At 37.8% G+C, this 26204-nt stretch overlaps 3 protein-coding genes across 3 annotated transcripts; 2 read left to right on the top strand and 1 right to left on the bottom strand.

The window, feature by feature from the left end:
• The first annotated feature begins 6116 nt into the window (after nucleotides 1-6116).
• On the top strand, nucleotides 6117-7176 carry LOC119075811 (glutathione S-transferase 1-1-like). The gene is made up of 4 exons (XM_037182378.1): nucleotides 6117-6137; nucleotides 6174-6321; nucleotides 6375-6597; nucleotides 6685-7176. Exons 2-4 carry the CDS (start codon nucleotides 6227-6229, stop codon nucleotides 7042-7044), a joined length of 678 nt encoding a protein of 225 aa, XP_037038273.1. The 5' UTR covers nucleotides 6117-6137; nucleotides 6174-6226; the 3' UTR covers nucleotides 7045-7176.
• A 4741-nt stretch (nucleotides 7177-11917) lies between these two features.
• On the top strand, nucleotides 11918-18582 carry LOC119075800 (dnaJ homolog subfamily B member 12-like). The gene is made up of 7 exons (XM_037182367.1): nucleotides 11918-12115; nucleotides 12195-12481; nucleotides 14846-15014; nucleotides 15084-15492; nucleotides 15563-15678; nucleotides 15748-15911; nucleotides 18189-18582. The coding sequence occupies exons 2-7, from the start codon at nucleotides 12349-12351 to the stop codon at nucleotides 18299-18301; spliced, it is 1104 nt and encodes a 367-aa protein (XP_037038262.1). The 5' UTR covers nucleotides 11918-12115; nucleotides 12195-12348; the 3' UTR covers nucleotides 18302-18582.
• A 5928-nt stretch (nucleotides 18583-24510) lies between these two features.
• On the bottom strand, nucleotides 24511-25828 carry LOC119075817. The gene is made up of 3 exons (XM_037182385.1): nucleotides 25630-25828; nucleotides 25427-25567; nucleotides 24511-25190 (listed from the first exon to the last, which is right to left on the bottom strand). The coding sequence occupies exons 1-3, from the start codon at nucleotides 25806-25808 to the stop codon at nucleotides 25034-25036; spliced, it is 477 nt and encodes a 158-aa protein (XP_037038280.1). The 5' UTR covers nucleotides 25809-25828; the 3' UTR covers nucleotides 24511-25033.
• Between the last annotated feature and the right edge of the window lie 376 nt (nucleotides 25829-26204).

Below are 26204 nucleotides of genomic sequence, written 5' to 3'. Positions count from 1 at the left end.
GGAGCAGATGGCTGTTACATATTATATTGAACCTTACGTTTCTTTTCTCCCAAAAATGATCATTGAAAAGACTAAGTCTATGTGTAAGTGAATGTCTGAAACGGAATTTTCGTACAAAACCATTCCGCCAGCAACGATATGCCCTTTTATTTTCCGTTTGTTATAAATAATTTCTCGTTTATTCAATGCGGAACTGATTAAGAGAGTTCCCACAAAATAAACTATATATTTCTTCATCGATATATGTTACATAAATGTGTGTACCTTTGACGATGCTATACTTTCACGCCCTATCATAAATATAAAATTTTTTGATGGAAGAAATTTTCATTTCAATTTCTTTTTTATTTGAAAGAATTCGCTTTTGACATGAGAACATAATTGGTGCATTCTTTTCGTAAATGGCTTAATAAAAAAAAAACAATTTACGATTTCTTAACAAGCCTTTTGTCAAAACAAAATCGGTTTTTTTTGTGTGTGGTGATGAGACGGAGGATTAACCAAAACCTCGAATTTAATTTCTTTTCTAGTTATTCATGGTAGCATTAGAATAGTTTCTGTTTAATTTTCCATTTACATGGAATAGCCAACTTGTAAAGGATAGGCTAGTTTACATAATCAACATGTGTGTTAAAGCAAGTGAAGTAATAGATTATGTATGAACTTCAGATCGTTGCCTTGACCGAAGGTAAGAACAGATTTGAGTTTTATAATGTAATACGCCCCTTACGCTTCTGGTGAAGGTTGGAGTCACTGGTAGCTGCGGGAATGTATTAAGAAAACCACCTTTCGACCCTTTTTATTTTTAACATTTTCGTAATTGCAATTTGTTATAATTTCTTCAACTTGAAGAGTTCTGATTGAGAATCGCCAGTGAAGCTGAACATGAAACGTATTCTACTCATCTTTCAACAAAAACTAATGCGTAGTATTCAAATCACGGTTGGTCTGAATGTTGTGGCCATTAGAGCAATTTTTGATCACCTTTTTTTTGCTACCATCGGCGAACTTTGAACACTGCTGAAACACTTCAAACGTAATTTTGTTTAATATGTACAGTTGCTTAGCCATAAGCTTAAGCTTTGTAACTATACCAAACATGATACGCATCGGTCGCGACGCGTACCCGTTTTGTTTCAAACAAAATCGTCGAACAAAATACTCGAAAATTTTGCATAGAATTTCCTACGAGTCGGCCATTTTTCAGCGTGTAAGCAAATTTTCGACATGCGAGAAAAAATTTTGTTTGTGGAAAAAAGTTGAGACATTCTGCTTATAAAATGTTCAGTATAGTCCAAAGACGTTTTTAAGCCACTTTCCGCAAAAAGTGTTTGGAGCGGGCCTTCGGTATGACGGTATAACGTCAAAGTCTGGTTTCGCGGGGGTCAAATTTTTCATAAAATTTAGACTTTGAAACTTCATTTCTGGCGAGAAAAAAAAATTTTTTTTTTTTTGTTTTTAAGTTGTTTTGGATACTTTGGGGTGTCCAGAATGTGGGAAAAATAAATTTTCAAGAAATTTTTTTGAAACTCGAGTTCTGGTAAAACAACGAAAAAATGCTTGCCTAAAATGATTAAGTTTCACGATTTTTTCGAAAAAAGTAAACTTTTACTTTCTGAGTCGGTAGCATGAATATACATAAGTTAAAGACACTCAATTTTAAAATCAACTCGAAATTTAATTCCAGATTTTCGAGTAGAGTGACTTCGATTGAAAAACTGAATAATCAACGTGTTAAACGTCAAACAAAAATAAACTTGCGAAATGGTCCCAAAATGTTTTATTTTTCCTTAATTCTAATAACGAAATAGAAATTAGGAAAAATAAAAATTTTTTGGGTCCATGCCGTTTTTTAAATTTTCGTTCGACGTTTAAAACGTCATTTTGACAGATGGAAAAGGCCAACTTTGATTCCAACAGACACAATTGTTCCCTCTACCGATCCACATTAAAATATGAGCTCAGGCTGTCCCTGACTGCTGGCTGCAGTCACATCCACTGGTTCTTGTCCATCACTCAAAAAAAGAAAATATTGGTGGTTGGCGGTCCCTATTTAATCTCGTTTCAAGCCAACCGTGCCTGGGATACTATACATAACCCAAAGACTCAATTTGAGATTAAGAGGCACCAGCACTGAGCTAAAATTGTTGCCTCATTTGCGTGTTTCGTATTTCATTTTTGTTAATATCTTTTCATAAACAGCTCATTGTTCTCAGAGCTGGTCAAATTGCTACAACCAAATCTATTTTCTGTTGAAAGCTAACACATTCGGGGTCGGAATTGCGGTCGTACATTTTTGAAAAAGGATTCTGATGAAAAGATATTTACACAAGTAAACTAAAATCCTGTGTTTAAAAATCGCCCTAATGTATGCTTTTCGGCAAAGTACCGGTGCCTCTTAACCAACAGTGTGCCTTTTCCCATACATTGTGGACTTTAACACCCGCACTAATAGTTGACTTTTCACACAATACGTAATGAGTGTAATGAGCGCATTTAACAAATCTATGTGAAAAATCATCTGCAATATGGTGATGGTCAGAATTTGTTCATGGTTTGCTTCTGCAAGATCAAATTGAAACCAAAAAAACAAAAATTTCTGTTGCACTCTTCGTTCAAAGATCGGCTGTACTCTCTAATAATTCAAACTGATTTTCCATGCTGTTTCTGCGCCAATTTTGTTTTTTTAATAATTTTAATCCGACTGCATTTTCAGGCAACGATATTCTTCATACGTGTATTTGATCCAATTACTTACCCTACACTGATTTTATTGAATAAACTGCCAAAAGATGCTGCAAGATATTTTCTCTTCCTGTGTTCGTTTTTCTTCATCAATTTTTTGTTGTCTACTTTATTAGCATTTGGCCTCCCTTAAGCGATTTATATATTTTAATCCCCTCGGTTTTTATTTTTTTTATTTATGATAATGGTATAACATGTTACAAACATAAAAAATAATGGCAACACACAAACCTTTTTTCCCGATTCGTTTTTCTTTTTCCGTATACACGATTCTCAGGTATATTGAGAGAGTCTGAAATTGTTGTTGCTGTGATGATGGGTTTTGTGTATGAGTTCCTGCGACTTCTAATTTTCCATGTGATTATTTGAGGCTTATGCTCGAATTAAAACTAATTTGAGAGACATGGCCAAAAAAAAAGTCGATGAAAAAATTGGATGAAGACGAACCCATTACAAAAAAATCCAAGTCGGGATTTTCCATCAAGGAAACAACAAATTGCTTGGTATAGAAGCAGCAGAAAAAAAAAACAATTGGAAAAAAATCTCGCCCAAACTTAAAATTCAGTCGAACGTTGAGTCTAGGCATACACACAGTCACAGAGGACATATACAATCGATGATGGAAATTATGTTTTCTTTCCGGGAGGTATACGAATTTCGTATTACATTAGCGTAAAACTTCCACCGACAGAGAGTTGAGAGTTTGGTTGCTAGAGAGGGTATTGAATATAAAGTTTCTATTTTAAATAAAATCTGTCAACGTCCATGGGAAACGTCAGTTGGCCTGTAGAGGCGCCACAGTACTTCATTCTCTGCACTCTATTTTCAGGTGAAATAATGTCACTCTGGTAAAAATATCGATGAACTAGTGAATCAGCAATTTAATGACGAAATGCACTAGAAATGAAACCATAATCTATTACATTTGACTTAATTTTCTAGATCCCAACAAAAATCTATTCGAGAAAAGTGTGACGCAGTCTTTGAAGTACAATTTCTAAAATGAATGATATCGCTAGAGTTGACGCTTTCAGCTTCGTTACGCAAAAATTAAATTGTGCGCCAAATTAGTTCAAGCGAGATGGCTTAGTTTTCCTCATCACCTGCCAAATAATTTTTACCAAAAAAAAATTTGACTGGAAACAACCAAAATTTTACCAAAAAAATCTGCGTCGCAAAGTGGCAAATGTTCAGGAAGAGACCAGCAAGAAAATTTATCTGCCACATGCGACGCAGATTTTTTTGGTAAAATTTTGGTTGTTTCCAGTCAAATTTTTTTTTGGTAAAAATTATTTGGCAGATGATGAGAAAAACTAAGCCAGCTTGTTTGAACTAAAATTGGGTGTAAAATTTAATTTTTGCGTAACGAAGCTGAAAGCGTCAACTCTAGCGATATCATTCATTTTAGAAATTGTACTTCAAAGACTGCGTCACACTTTTCTCGAAGAGATTTTTGTTGGGATATCAGTCGTTTTAGAAGTTTTAGAACACTGCTTTTTATAACAGTTTATAACAGAAATTCGAAAATTTGACGAAATTTAACGAAAATCGAAAATTTAACGAAAATCGAAAATTTGACGAAATTCGAAAATTTGACGAAATTCGAAAATTTGACGAAATTCGAAAATTTGACGAAAATCGAAAATTTGACGAAAATCGAAAATTTGACGAAAATCGAAAATTTGACGAAATTTGAAAATTTGACGAAATTCGAAAATTTGATGAAAATCGAAAATTTGACGAAGAAAGTAATTCTCTATCTGCCACCATTCAAGAAATATCTCTAAAACCCCAATTGACACACCCATTTCCAACTTTCGACATTTGTCACATATGCCCCTCTGTTCTACTCGTAAAACTCTGAGACTTTGCCGAAAAAAGTAATTCTCTATCTTTCATAACCCAAAAAAATATTAGTCCTTTCATCCTACGCTCGAGTAGCTCAAAATTTGGTCACTCTAATCACTCTAGCTCAAACGAATCTGCCCCGATTTTTTTAATTTTTTTTTTGTTCGAATCGTGTTACGAATACCTTTCATTTGATGGGTCGCACGCCTCTGTAGGTTTCAACACTCGACCCTCGAAAACCACACTCAGAAACCACTTCGAGGCCAATAAAACAAAATTATGGTTTTTCCTGGGGTAATGGCGTATCACATTTTCATTTTTATGCCCACCCTGAGGTTCCTGCAAAATTTCATGGAGATTGGAGTTTCCGAGATCGTCCGTCGATAGATAGATAGACAGATAGATAGATAGAAACATACAGAGTAAGTTGAAAGATTTTGATTGTTTGGGAAAAGTCAATTTGGTGTATTTTGTATGAAAAGGGACCAATTTCAAAACGATGTATCTCCGGCAATTTTAAAGCTACATAGTCGAGTGATAGCTCGTTTTGTTCGTATTTGAAGCGCGAATAAGATAGAATAGGATTTGTGGTGATACAGGCCAAAGGAAAGAAACTTAAATTCTCGCCTATATATAGTTGCCGCGTCTCAAAAAAAATTCTTCGTTCTTTTTTTGGAAGTTAGAATGCGTCAAGTCCTTCGCTATCGGGGTAGGGTAATCTCACACACCACACAAATTCATGGTGTGCGAGATTCACCTCTAAGTGGTGAATCTCGCACAGTCGTGACTTTTCGTTACATGTCGTAAAAGGACGCATACTATGATCGCGTGTGCGAGATTCCCCGACACCCCGCTATCGCTCCGGACATGATAGTTAAGTTACAGATTTACCTATACTCGTTGGAATAGATTCCTTCTTAAAATCGCACTTGTTTCATTGCAAACTGAACAATTTATCGCATCAAAAAATCTATCGCATTCTTGAAATGTCCTCATTGTTTTACCTTTATTGGACATATAGGAACGACATGGAAATCGTAAAACGTAATATGGACCCAGAGCTTTCTAAAAAAAATGTCAACTGGAATCAGCCAACAATTTTACGCATTATTTTGGCTTCTTGGAAGCGATCCAAATTCAACGAAAAACTCTTCTATTGTTCAGGAATGAAATTTAGCACAGTTTTTCCAACTCAGCAAGACACGGACGTTCTAAGCCAAAACACCGTATTGCATTGATTGTGTGCTCTGGAGAGCTTTCGAAAGCTTTTAGGTTCTTTTGGATTCCATTGGGAAAGTGGAATATTTCGGTGGCATACAATGGAAGCTCAAAGCTGTCGAAAGCTCTTCCATAGTACACGGCAGAAAATCCTTATTTTAGAGAAAATATTAAAGAAAATTCAAATTTTTCGCGCTCCAAAATTGACAATTGACACTTGTTGATTGACAGACTTCGCTGTCGCGAAGTGATGTTTCTAAAACACGCAAAAGACACTTGTTGTAAACATACTTAATATTATAATAAGAATTTTGGGTTTTTAGCCGTGCAGATTAAAATTATCGTCTCGTTTTTCCGTCGTTTTTAAAAAATTTAGTCTCCTCCGAGTGTTTGAACGATACGAACATTCATCGTCATGAGCAAGTTGACCCTCTTCTATAACATTGCAAGTCCACCGGCAAGATTTGCTGTTGTGACAGCATCGCATTTGGGGCTGGACGTTGATTTGAAGTAAATTTTCATTTTCACAAGAGTTATTCTTAACGATAATTTTGACCATTCAGGTCAGTAAATTTAGGGGAAGGTGAACAATTCAAGCCAGAATATTTGGCGATCAATCCAGCTGGAACTGTGCCCGCACTACTCGACGGAGATCTGATGATTTCCGATTCGAGTGCAATTTCTATCTATCTTGTCGACAAATATGCCAACGATGATTCGTTGTATCCGAAGGATCCGGTAAAACGAGCAAAAGTTAACGAAAAACTATTTTATATTGCGGGAACAGTTGAGTGTTAACGAAATAATTTCAATTTTAGTCCAGTCATGCTGGTCATGCTGGGTGATGATTAATTTTATCTTTTAATTGCGAAGGTCTTCCAAACTGGAACTCTTATCATTTTCCCAGTCATTTTTGGTTCTTCTACTGAAATCAATCAGGACGTGGTCAAGAAATTTGATCGAATTTTCAAAACTATCGAAACGTTCTTGAGCGAGACCAAGTTTATCGCTGGCGACTCGTTGACACTTCCAGATCTGTTTTTGTGGAGTCTTCTCGAATCAGCCACAAGACTTATCCCATGTGATCCGGAACGGTGGAAAAACACGATGGGATGGTTAGAGCGGATGAGGGAGCATCCTTCTAATGAATTTATGCAAAAAGGTGCCGATTTCCATATATCCGCTTTCAATTCGTGCTTGGAAAGGAACAAGAAGGCTCAAAATAAAAAATGATCAGCTCGTCGACATTACAAATGCAACCGGGCGGAATAATAACAAAGACGATAGATGATGCCACAGTTCCGGTCTCATCACAATCGAACAAAGTTTTTCAGTATTTTTAGAGCGGTGAATGAAACAAGTTAATAAAAATATCTCTTAAAATGAAACTATCACTCGAAGCCTCTGTGCTCGTAGAGGAATTCGTAGCTTCCCTCTCGAAATTATCGCCGAAACGAACTTAAGCATTGTCCCATCTCACACTGACATTCTTTGTAGTAGACGTACGGATAAGAATTAGCGACATGGTGTCTGCCAATGTTTCGATCTGAGAGACGACAGTGCAATGCAATTTCATAATTCCTCAAAAGTTTTAAAGAATTATTTTTGCCAACATCTCATCAGGCCATGGCGACAGTGGCAATGAAACAACTAACCACAAGTGGCTAGTCATACCCTTATACATGCATAAGTCTAGCGAATCATAAGCAAAATGAATACGGATGAGACGTTAAATGTACAGAGGAGTGAACCATTGGTCTTATAGTCGCTATGTACGTTTTAGCCGTAGTATGATATACGTAGGAGTACATGTAACAGTCTTACATTGTAAGAAACAGAATATTATTTGGTTTGTTGTTGGCATTTCACAGCAAGTCGGGCTGTCATTTTTAGACTTTATTTATGTTCCATGATATTTTCAGCTAGAAATGGAAGCATCACATTCCTTAATTACAATTTTTATCAATAAAAAGAAAGTGTAGGCCAGGTAGGCCACACGGCTACACAAAAAACTGAACAAATTGGGAAGATTTAATCCTGCATTCTTGGCTGCATTAAAAAAGACTTTCTCACATTCCTTTTTGAATTGTCATCGCACTTACGGCGTGAATTACCCTCGACGAGCTTTTCGTCATACCTTTGTAATAGGATAGATTCACTGGCATCGGCATCGAACATAACGCCTTTGCGCTAACTTTCGTAAAACGATAAGTTCCACATGATCGAACAAAAAACGCTAAGAAACAAGGCATCAGAACAGTCGGAGCGTTTGCTGCGACTTAGCCCCGTACAACCCGTAATCCTATTTCGTCCGCAACCATAATACGTCCGTAGCCCTAATAAGCCCGGAACCCTAATACGTCTACAACCCTCTAATGCGTCTGTTACCAAAATGCAAGTCAAGTTGGGCATGGTCAAATTTACTCAAACTGTTCATTTTTAAAATTGCGCATAGCGCAATTACGAAAGCCCGTACGAAGTACCTTTCAAATAAAACCAACAATTTACGACATTATTTTAGAAACCCAAAATTTTTTGCCAACTTTCCATTGGGTATTCAATTACCTCTCAAATGAAACAAAAACTAGCAAAATCGGTTGAGATTTACTCGATTTATGTGCAAAAAACACTTAGGGCCGAGTAGCGGCCTTAGTCCAAGGGCCCAAATTTGAAACTTTTTTCGCCACGTTCTTTTCAGTGTTCAATTACCTTCCATAAAAAACTAAATCTAGCAAAATCGGATGAGATTTACTCGATTTATGTGCAAAAAACACTTAGGGCCGAGTAGCGGCCTTAGTCCAAGGGCCCAAATTTGAAACTTTTTTCGCCACGTTCTTTTCAGTGTTCAATTACCTTCCATAAAAAACTAAATCTAGCAAAATCGGATGAGATTTACTCGATTTATGTGCAAAAAACACTTAGGGCCGAGTAGCGGCCTTAGTCCAAGGGCCCAAATTTGAAACTTTTTTCGCCACGTTCTTTTCAGTGTTCAATTACCTTCCATAAAAAACTAAATCTAGCAAAATCGGATGAGATTTACTCGATTTATGTGCAAAAAACACTTAGGGCCGAGTAGCGGCCTTAGTCCAAGGGCCCAAATTTGAAACTTTTTTCGCCACGTTCTTTTCAGTGTTCAATTACCTTCCATAAAAAACTAAATCTAGCAAAATCGGATGAGATTTACTCGATTTATGTGCAAAAAACACTTAGGGCCGAGTAGCGGCCTTAGTCCAAGGGCCCAAATTTGAAACTTTTTTCGCCACGTTCTTTTCAGTGTTCAATTACCTTCCATAAAAAACTAAATCTAGCAAAATCGGATGAGATTTACTCGATTTATGTGCAAAAAACACTTAGGGCCGAGTAGCGGCCTTAGTCCAAGGGCCCAAATTTGAAACTTTTTTCGCCACGTTCTTTTCAGTGTTCAATTACCTTCCATAAAAAACTAAATCTAGCAAAATCGGATGAGATTTACTCGATTTATGTGCAAAAAACACTTAGGGCCGAGTAGCGGCCTTAGTCCAAGGGCCCAAATTTGAAACTTTTTTCGCCACGTTCTTTTCAGTGTTCAATTACCTTCCATAAAAAACTAAATCTAGCAAAATCGGATGAGATTTACTCGATTTATGTGCAAAAAACACTTAGGGCCGAGTAGCGGCCTTAGTCCAAGGGCCCAAATTTGAAACTTTTTTCGCCACGTTCTTTTCAGTGTTCAATTACCTTCCATAAAAAACTAAATCTAGCAAAATCGGATGAGATTTACTCGATTTATGTGCAAAAAACACTTAGGGCCGAGGAACGACCTTTGAGCCCTCCCAACAAGCCCACGTTGCATCTTACCCAAAAACAATGTTCAGCAACTTTGTTCTACTCGTCAATACCTTTCATTTGATATATCACAAGCAGCTATTAAGTGCGTATTTCGGAAGATATCGTCGAAAGACTGAAAAACACCTATAGGGCCCTAGCTCTGGAGGGGCCGACCCTACCATGCCCATTTTCGAACTTGACCTTACTTTTGTCGATACCAATCGGGGAAAAAAAGAATTTTGACATTTTTTTTATTGCGGATTCGTCATCTATGAACATAACCAAATGCTTTGCCCTGACTGTCTGCTTCCAATTCGACGTGTTACAAACGGCATATTAATCTTATAAGCCCCCAGTACTTCGTACGGGGCTAAAAACGCCAAAGCGTGAAGAAACGCCACAAATTTGTCTTTACCATTCTTTGCATCTCTCGGCGTTCCGTCACACTCTGGCGATTTTTCTTGGCATTTTTTTTTTGTTGGCGATTCTTCACGGGAAAATATTTTACAAGGAATGAACTTGATAAGACATTTCTAAGTGGCCACGAAGGCGGTGGTCGTGAATGTCTTAACTTGTTCTTTTATAACCTTGAACTTTTCATACAATAGGGGTAAACCAGTATGGCTCGTAAAGTTCGTGAAGAAGAAGGCTGTAAAGGCAGAAGGCTGGTGAGGTCACACGGATCGCCATTTTATTAAATACGCGGGAACACACCACTTCTGAAGATTTTAGTCGCCAAATCATTCACCACATCGTCACGTCGACGAGAATCGTCAAATTAGATGAATTTTTGTATGAAATCCGCCATTTTATCGTCAGCTGTGGTGTGTCACGTCACCAGCGTATCTGTATCTGCGTGACATCCCCAAACTTTACAGCATTGGTGAGTATGGCCATTTCGTACACTTTTGACATAAAATATATGGAAGAAATGTCAAAAGTTTGCGAAATTGCCATGCTTACGAACTTTACGAACCACAATGGTTTACCCTTAATATGTATTGTGTTGATGCCACCCGTCTTCGTAGGTGTCTTCAAAGTATATTACCACTGTAGGTGATGCATAGATACGGACACCGACTTTCAGGTGAATTCAATTTTGCCATATTTTTTTTGTACAACAGCAGATGCAACAGCTAACATTATATGCAATACTCTGAATACTCTCTCTAGCAAACAACTTACTTTTATTGAGGTGGTGAAAGTTTCAAGTAGCCTTTGGAATTTACATGTAAATTACAGCGTAGTAAGTCAAAATGTAGAATAGCGAATTTGACACAGATAGCTAAGAGTTTGTATGCTAGAGAGAGTATTGTTATGTGGAATCGAATTTGTCTTATCACTACCTGCAACTTGACGCAAACGAATTCAATGTGTTTGAGTGTCTTAACCAAGGTAAATAAACATACTAAAGGTAACGCAAATCCGCAAGAACACACGGACCCCTACTTTCGGGTGAATAAAATTTTTGTAATGTTGGACACAATTCACGTTGTTATGTTGCAGCACATGCAAAACTCAATACTAAACAACGCAGTTCCAACAACATTATTATGTTAAATGCCACGGTTGCAACATGACAAATTTTACATTCACCCGAAACTTGGGGTCCGTATTTCTTGCTATTCCCTGAGGGTTTGCGTCACCTTTAGTATGTTTACATACTTTGTGTGCCACAACATAACAATATATATTATGCACCTGTTGTCAAGATTGGTATTTTGACGTGTAGGACATTATTGCCCTAGCCGAAGGCGTGGGTCATAATGCCTACACGTCAAAATAACAGTCTGGCAATAGGTGCATATCATATTTTATCTGTCGAGAACAGATATATCGAGATAAACAAAAACTCCCTAGAGGGATAAGCTCGAGATTATCGTTCTAGACAGATAAAGTGAATTACATGTGTCCAACATTACAAAAATTACATTCACCCGAAAGTAGGGGTCCGTGTTTTCTTGCTGATTTGCGTTACCTTCAGTATGTTTATTTACCTTGGTCTTAACCTGTTCTTTCAGAACCTTAAGATTTTGTATTCACTTCCGTTTCGTTCTCTTGGGAGGATTTATAAGTGCCTATATCTTGTAGCTTCTGCTTGAATGACCTTTTAAAAATGTTCTACTGGGAACTGAGTGAATAGGTATATGCAGCCAGTGTGTCTCCAGACGAAAAGTTTGAGATTTTTTTCTTGCGCCTTAACTCTGAAATCGTCACCATTTGCCATCAACGCCATCTATGATATTGTGTGGAACGTCTCTAAAATTTGGTGTACCATACCACAATCGTGTCGTACCATTAGCGTTTCGAAGTGTCAACAATATTATTTTGATATCAGCGAAATTTCTATTGAAATCGGAAAAAAAAATTGTCGAAAAATTGTGGCGACAAACAAATTTCATGTTTATTCGGTGAAACACTTGTGCAAATTCAAAGCAACTTTCTAGTCCCTAGTTGTGTAGTTTTCGACTTCTGCAAATTCATCGGAAAAAGTGCTGTGAGTAGTATCACCTGAGGTGACTTGACTTTTACAGTGACGATGATGAATAATTAAATTATTCCGATTCATTTTAAAGCTTTTCCTGCACTGTTTCATCATACACAATTACGGTGCTCTGTGTGTGCTAAATCCATTCCATGCATGCGAAATAGCGACAGGGAATCGCAAAACACAATAGAACGACCAACACAACCACTTGAACTGAAGTCCATTGACGTGTTTATTTTGCAATGGATGGAAATCGAGACGAAGCCGAACGGTGCATAGAGATTGCAGTGAATGCACTGCGAGAAGCTAAACTCGATAAAGCGGAAAAGTTTCTGAAAAAGGCCGAAACGTTATATCCAACGCAGAAAGCTAAGGGTGAGTTGATTAAAAGATCGATTCTGCACTGCACGAGACACAATTTCAACTCTCGATGGTAAATTTCACCAATTTAGTGCAGACACTTGTGTAATTCCGTGTGCCTTAAGTTCTTTAAAAGTTTTCTATGTTCCATGGTCCACTGTCTTTCCTATCCCAGAACTATCGAAGGGAATTCAGACGATTTTTCTGGTTTCTTTCTGAATTCTGTCAATGGTTACGGTAACAGCAGGTCGTTCATAAGAAAAAACCAGGATGGAACCAGAAAAATCGTCTGAATCAGCTGCAGTCCTACAGTTCTAAAATAAGGAAGACAGTGGACCATGAAGCCGTCACTTATTTTTAGGAACTGATCTCTGGGGACTTCAATCTTGTTAAAATTCCAAATTTTAGCCTGTTAGCAAAATCGTCTGAATTCCCAGCATTTCTATAGTTCAAGGATGGGGAGGATAGTGGACCATGAAGACGTCACCTATTTTTAGGAACTGACCTCTGGTGACTTCAAACTTGTTAAAATTTCGTTTGTTAACCGAAAGTATGAACAAAAACGTAAGAAGTGTCTAGGGTCTAGATCGAAGAAGTGGCTTCCCTCCTGGTTTTCTCTTATGAACTGACCTGCTGTTACCTGAACCATCGACAGAATTCAGTAAGAAACCAGAGAAATCGTCTGAATTCCCTGCATTTCTATAGTTCTGGGATAGGGAAGACAGTGGACCATGAAGACGTCACTTATTTTTAGGAACTGATCTCTGGGGACTTCAATCTTGTTAAAATTCCAAATTTTAGCCTGTTAGCAAAATCGTCTGAATTCCCAGCATTTCTATAGTTCAAGGATGGGGAGGATAGTGGACCATGAAGACGTCACCTATTTTTAGGAACTGACCTCTGGTGACTTCAAACTTGTTAAAATTTCGTTTGTTAACCGAAAGTATGAACAAAAACGTAAGAAGTGTCTAGGGTCTAGAACGAAGAAGTGGCTTCCCTCCTGGTTTTCTCTTATGAACTGACCTGCTGTTACCTGAACCATCGACAGAATTCAGTAAGAAACCAGAGAAATCGTCTGAATTCCCTGCATTTCTATAGTTCTGGGATAGGGAAGACAGTGGACCATGAAGACGTCACTTATTTTTAGGAACTGATCTCTGGGGACTTCAATCTTGTTAAAATTCCAAATTTTAGCCTGTTAGCAAAATCGTCTGAATTCCCAGCATTTCTATAGTTCAAGGATGGGGAGGATAGTGGACCATGAAGACGTCACCTATTTTTAGGAACTGACCTCTGGTGACTTCAAACTTGTTAAAATTTCATTTGTTAACCGAAAGTATGAACAAAAACGTAAGAAGTGTCTGGGGTCTAGAACGAAGAAGTGGCTTCCCTCCTGGTTTTCTCTTATGAACTGACCTGCTGTTACCTGAACCATCGACAGAATTCAGTAAGAAACCAGAGAAATCGTCTGAATTCCCTGCATTTCTATAGTTCTGGGATAGGGAAGACAGTGGACCATGAAGACGTCACTTATTTTTAGGAACTGATCTCTGGGGACTTCAATCTTGTTAAAATTCCAAATTTTAGCCTGTTAGCAAAATCGTCTGAATTCCCAGCATTTCTATAGTTCAAGGATGGGGAGGATAGTGGACCATGGACCGAAAGTATGAACAAAAACGTAAGAAGTGTCTAGGGTCTAGAACGAAGAAGTGGCTCCCCTCCTGGTTTTCTCTTATGAACTGACCTGCTGTTACCTGAACCATCGACAGAATTCAGTAAGAAACCAGAGAAATCGTCTAAATTCCCTGCATTTCTATAGTTCTGGGATAGGGAAGACAGTGGACCATGAAGACGTCACTTATTTTTAGGAACTGATCTCTGGGGACTTCAAATTTGTTAAGAGTCCAAATGTTGGCCGAAAGAAGGACCAAAAAACGTAAGAAATTTCTAGTGTCTAGAACAGTCAACGTATCTCTTATAAACTAGAAAAAACCTTAAAAATCCTTATAAGATCATCCATGACTTTTCCAGACCATATCTCAGACTCCTAAACATGGATCGAACACAGCTTTCGAAAGAGGTGTCACTTTTATGAAAAATGGGTAAAATAGGAAACGGCCAGGGAAAATGGTTTCAAAGTTGATGAATTTTCCGGGACATTTTCTGTGGGAACCCTCATACTGACTCCATTCACACCCATTCTTCTACAAAACAGTTTTTCCATGAAATATCGGTAATGAGCCATACTCTCCAGAACAGAAGAAATTTTACAAAAAGTTGAAGAACTTAAGGCGCACGACACAAGTACCTCGACTAATTTGTTAAGTGACAGTCCCTCGAAATGTAACAGTTAAAACCGAAATGTTGCGTACTCTGTAGATATCCTGGAAAAGGTTCTGAAAGCCTCCAAGGAAAATGTTACCGACGAACCGACAACTCCGCCAACAACAACGTTCAGGCGCCGAACAACGTCACCGAACGCAAAAGCGGAAAAACCCGAACCAAACTTTACGAATGAACAGGTGGAAATTGTGAAAAAGATCAAAAAGTGAGTCACTACCCCCGGCGCCTTTTAAATAGTTCATTCAAATGGAATTGTTGGCTGTGTGTGTTACAGGTGCAAGGATTACTACGAAATTCTGAGTGTTACCAAAGAGTCTACCGATTCGGAGATAAAGAAAGCGTACAAAAAGTTGGCATTGCAACTGCATCCGGACAAAAACAATGCACCGGGCGCAGCTGAAGCCTTCAAAGCCGTCGGCAATGCCGTTGCAACGTTAACGGATCCGGAGAAACGGAAGGCATACGATTTGTACGGTGCTGACGAAGCTAACAATGGCATGCGACGGCAACATCATCATCGACATCATGGTTCCGGTTTCGCTTACACGCAAGGATTCGAATCGGACGTGACGGCCGAGGAATTGTTCAATATGTTCTTCGGCGGTGGCTTTCCGCAACAGCAAAACGTTTTCATGCGACAACGTCGTTTCCATCGCGCTGAACAGCAACAGACTCGTGGCGAAGTATGATTGACATTGATCGTCGGCTTTTTTTGGCGCATTTTGTTTGAACGAATTTCGTTTCGGTTTTCAGGCTCAGTCAGGATATTCGGCATTGATCAACCTTCTGCCCATTCTACTGTTGATCAGCCTGTCGATGATGTCATCGTTTTTTATATCGGATCCGATTTATAGCCTGCAACCTAGTCAGTAAGTGGTGGTTTTTGTGGCGCAATCGATTTGTTCGGCTCACATTTTCACCTCCCGTTTCTTTTGCAGTAAATATTCGATTGAACGTAAGACCAACACGTACAAAGTATCGTATTACGTCAAAGACAATTTCCATTCGGAGTACCAAGGATCACTGGGACGATTGGAGGCGTCGGTGGAAGAGGAATACATAAACAATCTGAAGCATGCTTGCTATCGTGAGAAGAACTACAGTAAGTGTTGGGAATGGGCTTGTTTCGGGTTCGGGTTTCTGTGGGTCTGTTTGAGGGTTCTGTGTCTGAGAATTTCATATTTGAAAAATGGCACAGGATTTAGTGTGATTTGCGTAATTTAACAAAGTTTCGTTAAATTAAAAAAAGTACTGATTCGCCTCTGGCAGTGCCGAAATCGGAAAAATTTAATGAAATTTTGCCTAACTTATCGAAACCTGGCGCAATTTAACGAAATTTCGTTAAATTTAAAGAAGTCCTACTTCACCTCTGGCAGTGTCGAATATTTGTGAAATTTAACGAAATTGGGAAAGTTTAACGAAATCGGAAAAATTTAACGAAATTTTGCCAAACTTAACGAAACCTTGCGCAATTTAACGAAATTTCGTTAAATTTAAAGAAGTCCTACCTTACCTCTGGCAGTGTCGAATATTAGTGAAATATAACGAAACCTTGCGTAATTTAACAAAGTTTCGTTAAATTTAAAAAAGTCCTACTTCACCTCTGGCAGTTTCGAATATTTGTGAAATTTAACGAATTTGGCAAATTTTATTAAAATCGGAAAAATTTAACGAAATTTTGAGAATTTTAACGAAATTTGACGAATGCATAATTCCATAAATTTCGCAATTAATAGGCCCTGGTTCGTGATGGAGGCCCTTCATTATAGATTCATCCATGAACTTCAATTGTCCGTTCAAATCTGTAATTCACAATCCAATGTCCAGTCACAATTGCCAAGCCCACGGAACAATATGTGGTAGAAAGGCAGCAATTAGTCTCTCAGTGTATTTTGCTAAATAATCTCAGTCGAACCGACATCTCACTTACATTCTATACTAAATGCTCAGTGGAATTGCTAAATCGCTAAGTCTCTAAACGTGTATCAATTCCTCATCAGACCATTTAGAACCTCCGCTACAATTTGTTAGTCTACCGAACCACAAAAGGAGGTCGTTCTGACCCATCTTTTCATTTTTCCTTTGTGCCCACTTTTGGTCATGACTCATGAATCTTTAGCCTTAGTCGCACCCAATGACGACAACTGTAGTATATCTCAATGAGCTTACATGGGGAAGACAAATTGGTTGCAAATAATTGCAGGGACCATTTTGAAGGTAAAATTTTCCAATATTTCTTAGATTTTCGCTTAATTTCCCAAAAAAATATTTTGGGGAAAATCTAATGAAACGTTTTCTCTAAATTTACCAAAAATTATTTTGGCGAAAACCTAGGAAAATGTTGGAAATCTAAGAAAATGTTTTCCGAAAAAAGACGTCTTTGCTTGCCACCATGGTTCTAGATTCACCCAAAATTTTCCGAAAATTGTTTTGTGAATCCAAGAAAATCTAGAAAATCTAAAGAAAATTGTTTTCGTAAAAAAATCCTTGAAAAATTGATGCAGCTTGGCTTGCCCCCCATTTTCCTCAATTTTCACTGAATTTACCAAAAATTATTTTAGTGAAAGGAAACCTAGAAAAATGTTGGAAAATCTAAGAAAATGATGTCCGAAAAAAGATGTCTTCGCTTGCCACCATGGTTCTAGATTTCACCTAAATTTTCCGAAAATTGTTTTGTGGAAAATCAAAGAAAATTTTTGGAAAATCCAGGAAACCGATTAAAAAGGTTTTCCTAAAAAAGTCACTGAAAAATTGATGCTTGGCTTGACCACAGTCTTCCTAAATTTCCCAATTTTTTTTTTGGGTAAAGTCAAAGGAAATTTTGGAAAATCTAAGAAAAATGTTGCAAACACCAGGAAACTGATGGAAAATATTTTTCTAAAAAAATCCATAAAAAATTGATGCTCCTTCACTATGCTCCGTCGCTAGCCTTCATTTTCCTTTTCTCAAAAATTATTTTGGGTAAAATCTAAGAAAATCTGGGAAAATCAAATTGAGTGAAAATATTGTCTATAAAAAATTTATGCGGCTTGGCTTGCCCTCATTTTCCAAAATTTACCAAAAATTGTTTTGGGGAAAATCAAAAAAAAGTCCCTAAAATATTGATACTACTTAGCTTGCCCGGTCGTACTAGATTTTCCCTAAACGTTCCAAAAAGTATTTTGTCGAAAATCTAGGAAAGTCTAAGAAACTGAGGGAAATTGTTTTCCTAAAGGAAAGTCCCCGAAAAATTGACACCTAATACCAACAAATCTCCCCTAAATTTCTTCATTAATCACAGCCCACTGTCGACTGATTTTTCGTTTTATTTTGTTGAAAAAACTGAAACTGAATTATCAACAAACCGTCATTCCTCACAATAATTCCTTTTCCTTCACAGAGGAGTCAATGTTCATTCGAGCCAGGTCGTTCGGAGACCGTGAAATTTATCGAAAAGCCCAACAAGTTACGACGCCATCATGTGATCAACTGCAGAAGATGCAAAACATTTAGACTAATCCCGAATTCCACACAATTTGCTAATTTCATATCGATCATTTTCCGTCATCATCACATCACACACATCTCTACCGACACGGAAACCAGCCGTAGCAGCATGAAATTTGTGCGTGCGTGAAAATCAAATTCAATTTCTTCTGCACTGGAAATGACGACAACGGAACGGTGCGTAAAAATATTAATATTTTTGTCTGCAACTTATGTAGGGCCATTTTTATGTGTTAGTTTGATGGATTGTTATAATGAAAAATATAATTTTTGTTGATTCAATAATAGTGTTGCGGTGTTGTTGTTGTTATTATTCCCGGTCTTCAATGATATGCTGGTTGATAAACGCCCGTTCCCAGTTTTATTGATCAAACGAAACATTTTACTATGCGACTAGCACACTTGTTTTTCGTCTAGTCGGGGGCCACTTGCTATCGACAACGAGAGGAAAAATAAAGTAAGTTCACGATAGTACTCTTTTATGCAGCCAATTTCGACGAATGAAGTAAGAGAATCTTCATAGCGCAGTCTTTTCGAGAAGTGCTCAGTTTTTATATCCAAGCCGAGGACGAGGGTATTCAACTACACTTCTCGAAAAGCCAGACGAATGACTTTCGGACTGTCACAAGGTTGTTTCCGAATGAACGAACTACTAAGCAGCATCAAATGTATTACTTTCGACATGAGTGCGATGTTCAAAGATTGGTTCCTAAATTTTAGGATGACAGAAGATTCCTCTGGCACTTCCTACCTTCCAACGGATATTTCGATCGATTTGGGTTATTTTCGACATGAGTTCGGTGTTCCAAGGTTGGTTCCTAAAAAATTTTAGGATGACAGAAGATTCCTCTGGCACTTCCTATTTTCCAACGGATATTTCGATCGATTTGGGTTATTTTCGACATGAGTTAGGTGTTCCAAGGTTGGTTCCTAAATTTTGGGATGACAGATGATTCCTCTGGCACTTCCTATTTTCCAACGGATATTTCGATCGATTTAAGATATTTTCGACATGAGTTAGGTGTTCCAAGGTTGGTTCCTAAATTTTGGGATGACAGATGATTCCTCTGGCACTTCCTATTTTCCAACGGATATTTCGATCGATTTGGGTTATTTTCGACATGAGTTAGGTGTTCCAAGGTTGGTTCCTAAATTTTAGGATGACAGAAGATTCCTCTGGCACTTCCTATTTTCCAACGGATATTTCGATCGATTTGGGTTATTTTCGACATGAGTTAGGTGTTCCAAGGTTGGTTCCTAAATTTTAGGATGACAGATGATTCCTCTGGCACTTCCTATTTTCCACCGGATATTTCGATCGATTTGGGTTATTTTCGACATGAGTTAGGTGTTCCAAGGAGGAACGTATTTACAGCAACTTTTTTATTCCCTTCTGTCTCCAATGATCCTCAAATTTTGATATTTGGACATCCGTTAGTTACTTCCTAAGAAAAGTGGGATCCAGCAACTCCTAAACGCTCCTACAGATGTTCTTGACACTTGTAATGCAGGTCAATGTTGGGTCATAGGTAAAAAAAGGCATTTAAAATGGATCTCGTCTGGAAGCTAGGGCTAGCGGTGTCATTTTTGCCCATGTGGTGCCACATTCACATCTAAAAAAAACTTTTAATTTGTTGCATAGGACCTTCTGGAACGTCCGTTATAGCATTACATTTCGCTGGGAGGCTCGGGAGAACAGGAAACGTAGGAAAATATCCAGTTTTGCTTGCAATTCTTACCAATAGTTACAGTTGTACCAACCCGATTTTCTTTAAAATGTATTTTTTTTTGTTTCTCGTCAGTACCTTTCATTTGACATATCGCTTCCTCTTTTTTTGCGAAAACATCCAAAGATATGCTGGACAAGCTGGCGAAAAACAGGAAAAGCAAAACAATGACATGCTGAGTCTCAAACCAGTCCGGCGTATTTGCCTGTTTCCCGCTGTTTTCAGACTCGTTAGAATCTAGAAACTTTTATCCACCAAAATTTAAAAGAAGGTTTGCAAGAAAGAAACACTTAATTATCATCTTAAAATTGAATTAGTCCCTCTTTCGTGGAGTTAAAATTATCTTGACGCCATTCTGCGCAACATTCGAAAATGACATCGGATGCAATTCGAATGGTTTGTCATTCGGACCCAATTTAACATGAAAATATCTAATAATCTCAAACAGTTCCATCTTCATATTGAACATTCCCAACTCCATGCTGATACACATCCTGTGCCCTAGTCATGCATTTTCATCAATTGATAAATTAAAAATATTTGTTGGATCCAGTACTTACCGTCGCCAAACGGCATAAAGGAGCTTTTGTTCAGGAGAAAATCTCTCTGGATCAAATACATCAGGATTGGGAATAGTTATTTTCCGAACGCATGCTAAAATGCTTCTCATTCGCTAAAAAACCATTTTAGCATAAGTTAGGAACAACGTTTTTCCTAAACGACGTAGGAAATGAGCGACGAAGTCGCGATATTTCCACACTAGTTAGGAAAAGTAGTTTGGATCTCTTTGTTGTAGAAACGTAACTTTTGTTAACATGAATCGCAATGGCAACGGTTTCACTCATCTACTCACTTATAAACCGCTGCAAAGGGTAATACAATTGGAGTCGTCGCTGGTATTGTCACGGGTATTTTCTGACCGGGTCATACGTTTCCTATAAGTCGCTAATGTGAGACGTCCCATGTGACACGTATTACCTTACGCAACATTAAGATACTTCAGAATGTCCTGTACGAAGAACGTGACCTTCATTTTGATAGCAGTTGCTTGTTGCTCAAAGGATCTGCCGTCAATGCTAAATGTGCTTCGAATCATGGACTCAACAGTGTAACGGAAACACGCCTAAATCTTTGTGCTGTGAGTTACTAAGACAATTCGACGCAATTCACAGGCAATAGATTTTTCGGTCATTTTACACAAATTACGACATAAAACCACACTTACGTCTTTTGCATCCACTTCAGCATTTGGTCCGAAACTCCGGATATAGTGTTCCCATTCCCTTCCCACGTCTAACACACAGGAAATCAAAATCGAATCAAAATCGCCGGCTTGAACAGCTTGTAGAAACCAATAAACGGAACATCTTTAAATGTATCGTACCATACCATTGCATCGTATGGGAGCGATGCTGTGGTGCTCTTGTAACGTTAATGATTTGAATAAATTGCCGAAGAGGAACACCGGCTTTGGACCGTTGACTCCATGTCGTTCCCAGTACGTGTATCGATGTCTAAGCAAGAAATAGCCAAGTATGGTAACGAGAATGAAATTGATTGAATTTACGGTCTAACAACTTTCGAGTTGATAAAAATGTAGAGATTCAGCTTTCAAATGCCTGCTATCTACCGTGGAAAAGAGGTAGTTGTTTTAGACCCTCTTCGATAATGTATTCGATACAATGATTGATATGCTTTCCGTCTGTGAAAGATGTGAATTTTGTCGCATCATACACATGAATACGCTCTTACTGATTGCTTCGAATATTTTCTTACATTCATTCTGTATTGTATACCGACTCTATTTTCGCTAGAGTACTTTCTGCTCGAATAGGAATAGGTGAAAGCAGTTTTGGTGAGTCTCCTAAATGGACCACCCTTCTTAGAATTACAGAGACAGCCGCGCTTGTGATGATAAACTGGTGTTCCATGGCACTTTGACACATCGTAGAAAGTCCGAATTGGAGTGAAAATGGAAGTTTTGAAGCAAAATGAAGATGATGAATCATGGAAGATTTTTTTTGGTCGGTTAAGCCTGTCAAGTACGCCACAACCGCCAACGAACATTCGTTTCTCAATTCATCATTCTTAATTTGGCTTCAATACATCCATTTTGACTTCAAATTGGATTTTTTACGATTTGTGGCATTGCTTTCAAGCCAGGTGAAAGTTCCATGTGATACTGGCATATAAATTTCATCTTTTTCGTTTAGAAAGGTAAAACAATTTCATTTTCAAAATAAATCAAAAAAAAAATTTAATTAAAAAATTTGGTTCTGCTTCTCATAAATATTAGTTTCATTTGTTTATCAGTTGTTATTCAACATACAGATCATTATTCGTGGACTGGTATCTGAAACGAAATTGAAAGGTTTGTATCCGACCTTCACGTTATCGAAGCCTCCACACAATGTACGACCAATGTTCTCCGAACAAGATGAAATGTAACTGATACCTTTGTAAGTAACAGGATCCTTAACAACTAACTGTGCTCGGTGTTGTGTCACGGTTGTTTTTCTTAATGAAAAACTTTCGGATCCCCTTGTTGATCATGTGTGCTGGATACTGGTTGGCTTCCGATATGTTTCCTACCAAGATCGTTGTCATAACTTACAAGTTCTTTTACATTTGAATTCTCTAGTAAGAAGTCGTACCAAAAGAAGATTACATTGGGTGCGGTGGAAGTAACTCATTAAACTCGGGATCAATTTATGATACGAGTGGAACTCACAAGGGTGTTTTTAAGCAACAAAGTTTAGAAACACTGTTATTTTGACTCACCGAGTCAAAATAACAGTTTTCAAACCGAATTGCTTAAAACACACAAGTGAGTTCCCGAGGTCATAAATTGATCCCGAGTTAATTAATTACTTCCAAGCATCCAATGTATGCTATTTTATTCGTACCCCCCTAGGAAAATATGTCATTACATGCATGTGAACATGTAATGAACAATTTCATTAGAATTTTCAACATATTTAGTTATCACCAAACGTTTTACAAAACAGCACATTTTGATTTAAATGCAAACGCTTTCGTTATATTTGGCCTGTTCTATAAGGCTCAATTCAAAAAACATTTTAAAGTGAACATTTTCGGCAAAAACTTGATAAATTCTCACAATTCGGTTCGTAATCATTACAACTCACCTGGTTTAATTCCGAATCTCGATACCGTCTAGCGAGAAACAAGTATCAATCCGTTATTCGTGAGAAAAAACGACATTACATCGAAAACAAGTTACACAATGCAAAAGGCGATTCGAAAGAGACATGGAAAATTTTGAAATCTCTGCTTAACGGAAAAGGTAATAGAGAGATTAGTGAGATAACCATCAACGGCAGGAACATCAACGATAGTGAAGAAATTGCAGAGAAGATGAACGAATATTACGTAAGCAGTATAGTCAACATTAACAAGAGTATCGGCATAAGTGGCACTACAGAGACCCCACTTGTTAGTGCTACAGCGACGTTCGAATTCAGACCAGTCGACATTCAATACCTAAAAGTATGCCTCATGGAGATGAAAAACAAAAAAGACACTGATTATATAAGTCCAGGTATTTTGATTGATGCATGGCCAATTATTGCCACAACAGTGTGCCGAATTGTTAATCAATCGCTTGAAGACTGTATGCCTGATGATTTGAAGACAGCGACTGTGGCTCCAGTTCCCAAAGTGAATCGACCAAAGAATCCAGAAGACTATCGCCCAATCAATATGCTTCCCACATTGGAAAAACTGATTGAGACTGTGGTGAAAAATCAGATAATCGCCTACATTGAGGAAAACGATCTCTTGTCCATATTTCAATCAGGCTACCGTGAGTGTCATTCATGTGAAACAGCGTTGAATTTAGTTCTCACTAAGTGGAGTGATATACGAGGGGATGGAGATGACATTTTGGCGGTATTCCTAGACCTAAAACGTGCATTTGAAACCATAGACAGGAAGAGATTGCTTGCTAAATTGAGTTCGTTCGGTTTTTCACGCTCAGTAATCAAATGGTTTGAAGGTTATCTGAAGGACCGTAGTCAACAAACCAGAGTGAACGGCTACACTTCGAGTAAAATGCAAAATGACCTTGGAGTACCATAAGGATCGGTTCTGGGAGCCATTTTGTTTATTTTATACATCAACGATATGCCATCACAGCTACGCAGTGCCTTTATAAACTTGTTCGCAGACGACACTCTAATCTACATTCACGGCAAGAATTTGGATGTGATGCGTGATCAGATGAACAGTGAATTACAAAGAATAAATCAGTGGTTACGACTGAATAAACTTAAGCTCAACGTCAGCAAGACGAAAATGATGTTGATCAGAGGATCATCGACACGTACAGCTATGAACTCAATCATGGTGGATGATGAAGTAATCGAAGTGGTACAAGAATTCAAATATCTGGGAGTGATCATAGACAACAGACTTACATTCAAGGCTAATGTCGATTATTGTGCAACGATACTTTACCTTTGTGACGAGACATCATTCAACCGGATGCAAGTGCTTCAAAACCGTGCAATGAGATCTATCTTAATGTGCAAAAAACTTACACCTACACGGACAATGCTTGATTCACAAAGAGTGCACGAAACGACATTGAAATTCATCCACAAGCTCAAATTTGGTGTCCTACCCAATTATCTGTGCAATATGGTTACATTCAACAGTGATATCCATCACTTCCCAACGAGGTCAAACCGCAACTTCTGGTTCACTTGCAAAAGGAGCGCGAAGGCACGTAATTCTGTTTTCCATAAAGGGCTCATTGAATTCAATTCATTGCCGAGTGAAGTGAGGAACGAAGCGAATAGTGGAGTTTTTAAGAGTAAATTGAGAAGTTGTTTAAAGGACGTCAGCATAAATTTGTGATTTTTATTTATTCGGAGACGAAAGTTGGTTATAAATTGATTTGAAGTATGACTTGTGCTGTATTGTAGTCCTTTTTCTGTGAATTTGTAAATTGTATTTATAATAGCTAGTCGCTAAATAAATGATTATCTTATCTTATCTTATGATACGATGCTTCTGATAGGCTGGACGGTGATGATGATGTTGCACTGCTATCTATTTTAACGGAAAGGGGTGACGGTTGACGATATTGTTCAAACAGGTTCATTATAGCGTTCAATAGAGTTTGCAGCTGGTCGCTTTGCGTTCTGTGATCAAAATAAATTTATAAATTGAGAAACTCTGCAGAAGCACGTAAAGCACTGTGTCCCCTTCGTTCATTCATTCATTCACGTAATGTACTATTACCGAGAGTCTTACAAGAAACATGGATAGGTAAATAGCAAATAGCAGTTTATAACCGATTTGTAAAAGAAAATCAAAATTTCAAAATCATTTTCGGCGCAAATTTTCTGTTAGCCTAAAAGCAGTAACAGCTACTTACAAACTCATTTTCCCAGCGGCATACGCTGTGTTATAAATTGCATTACCAAGCAATGGAGACGTGGATCCCAATTCAATCGTAGTGTTTTGAATATTGGCAGGAATGGCGCCTCTAAGATCATTAATGATCTTTTGATAATCGCTGTAAAAAACATTAAAAAAATGAGACGACATCGGTTTAACGTTTTTTTAAACAAAAATTACGTTGGGATATGGTCGTCAAACCCGACAATCACAAACCGTTCAATATATTTAAGAAGCACATTGCACTGTACAGCATCAAATTCGTCCATTTTGCGTGGACGACTTTTATCAACTAACTGTTTTTTCTTAACAATCATCTTCTTAAATAATGAGTCTTTCTTACTCGAAATTCTTTTCATTGCTTTTGTGGGCAATGGTGTTTGTGTAATGACAACAATTTTCAATGAACTGCTGATGAACTTGTGGATGGTGAAACGTTTTGAGTGCCCTCTGTGGTGATAATTTTGATCTTAAATTAAAAGAAAACGCGAACCTATTTCAAAAAACTCGGATTTGAGTTTTATTTATGATTTTTTTTTAACTTTTCTTTGGTGTTTTATAAGTCTCTGTTTGAATGAAGATTGAAGATCAGCTAGAGAAGGTTTATGTTTCAATAATAAAGACGTACTGTGATATGTTGTTTGAAGTTTCAACATTAAATTACAATGCTCCTCTCATTGGTCGATTCCGTATCTGTTTTGGACGATTGATTTTAGCAAAGCAATGTCTGCATGCGAAAGTTCCCAAAATTAACC

This window comes from Bradysia coprophila, unplaced genomic scaffold (assembly GCF_014529535.1).
Source record: "Bradysia coprophila strain Holo2 unplaced genomic scaffold, BU_Bcop_v1 contig_232, whole genome shotgun sequence".
Lineage (NCBI taxonomy): Eukaryota > Metazoa > Arthropoda > Insecta > Diptera > Sciaridae > Bradysia > Bradysia coprophila.
The sequence above is the reverse complement of the archived record's forward strand: the minus strand, read 5'-3'. Positions and strand labels throughout refer to the sequence as shown.